We start from the raw sequence: 1,900 nt of genomic DNA on the forward strand, positions 1-1,900 counted from the left end.
TAAACCAAGAGTGTACGAGTCCCAAGTGCTGTTTCATTTAAGGAAGATTCCCTACCTTAATAAATTGCCAAGTATGCCAGATATGGATGCTCTCACAAGGGATTTTGATGAAATTCAGACAGCAATGTGGGATGATTCTAGACCAACGGTGCTGACAAAGGGCATGCTTTTTTCTGATAAAGTGCGCCTAAGCAGGGCGGCGAAAATGTACAGCGTAAAAGAGTGTCGTGAGATGACGGTATGGGAGTCAAGTATGGATGTATACAAGGTTGTTTGTCACAGATGGTTTACGGGTTGTCATTGGATTCTACGTGCGAGCAAGAAGAACACAGGTCTGTGGAAAGTGGGTAAATATATTCCCACCCACAGATATGAAATGGACACATTCAGTGGGAATCACTACAACTTGGATATTGACTTGATTTCTCTTGTCCTTATTCCATACCTTGAAGCGTCCATAAGGTATAAAATCAAAGAGTGCATTACATCAGTCCACCAGGAATATGGTCATACCATTACCAAAAGAAAGGCATTTCTCGGGCGCAAACGTGTATTTGAAATTGTTTATGGTAACTGGGATAAGTCATTTGCGGCTCTACCCAAGTACATGGCTGCACTGCAACACTTTAACCCCGGGATGGTTGTTGAATGGAAGCTTGAGCGTAGTCCGGGAAAACCAGAATATATACTCAATTACGTGTTCTGGGCATTTAAACCAGCAATTGATGGTTTTCCGCATTGTCGGCCGGTAATATCCATAGACGACATTCATGTCTATGGAAAGTATGATATCAAGCTGTTGATAGCCGTTGCAGTAGATACAAATGGACAAATATTTCCTCTAGCATTTGCTATTTGTGCCAATGAAAGCCAAGAGACGTGGACGTTGTTTTTGAACCATTTGAAAGAGCACGTTGTCAAAAAGCGTTCCGTCATTTGTCTAATATCTGATCGGCATGGTGGTATCTTAAGTTCAGTAGAGAACTTGCCTGCATGGCAAGAACCTTATGCCTACCACTGTTACTGTGTGAGGCACTTTAAGGCCAATTTCTGCGCTTAACAATAACCAATAGCAAAACTTTCCATAAAAGCAAGGTTTTTTTAACGCTTTAACAAATGTCTGAACGCCTTTATGTACCAAGGTGCCAGTGTGGCAAAAAATATTTGATGAATGACTGTTGGGATAATGGTGAAGTTGGACGCCGCTACTAGATGTGTGTGGACAAGTTTTATAGGGTTCCTGATGAACCTTTTTGCAATTTTGAGGTATGGATTGATGAACCATGTAAGCAGGAATGGTACAAACGATCTTTGTAGTATCTTCATGATTTGACCTTAAAATAGTGTGAATATGAAAAATAATATAAACAAGAAATTGCGGAGTTGAAGGAGAAACTGAAAGAGGCAGAATTAGAAAAAAATAAGATGGAAGAGAAATTTAAGTGGTTAGAGCAGAGAATAATGGGCGGCAGTGACTAAACAATGACATGTATGTGTTGAGTGTACTACTTTATCTTTATGTTTCCCGTGTCATATATTTTCATTAGTTGTACTGAATTTAAATTATGTTAAGTTGTTATGTTTTGTGTTTGTGTTGTAGTATTAAAATAAAGAAGGAACGGGGAAATAAAAACATAATGCGCATATTATGTAAACATAAAAAATTGTTGTTATTATTTACATAAAATAATATTTACATAAAATACAAAAAAAAAAATCAATGTGTCCCACAGCCTGTGTGCTTCAATGCAGCAGCTGGCCTGATGCGCATCCCATCCCGCCCGGCTATGCTATCAGGATCATCCTCATCACGGCGCCTCTTTATAGCAGGATACGCTGCAACATGATCATTAGTGGTGCTGGCAGGATCGGTAGAAGGGGTCGTCGGTCTAGTAGAAAC

General features: G+C 39.6%; 1 protein-coding gene across 1 annotated transcript; it reads left to right on the forward strand.

Annotated features, from left to right (window-relative positions):
- The first annotated feature begins 607 nt into the window (after positions 1-607).
- On the forward strand, positions 608-1,060 carry LOC138894783 (uncharacterized). Its single transcript, XM_070179509.1, has one exon. The coding sequence runs from the start codon at positions 608-610 to the stop codon at positions 1,058-1,060; it is 453 nt and encodes a 150-aa protein (XP_070035610.1).
- The last annotated feature ends 840 nt before the right edge of the window (positions 1,061-1,900 follow it).

Source organism: Nicotiana tomentosiformis, chromosome 6 (assembly GCF_000390325.3).
Source record: "Nicotiana tomentosiformis chromosome 6, ASM39032v3, whole genome shotgun sequence".
Classification (NCBI taxonomy): Eukaryota; Viridiplantae; Streptophyta; class Magnoliopsida; order Solanales; family Solanaceae; genus Nicotiana; species Nicotiana tomentosiformis.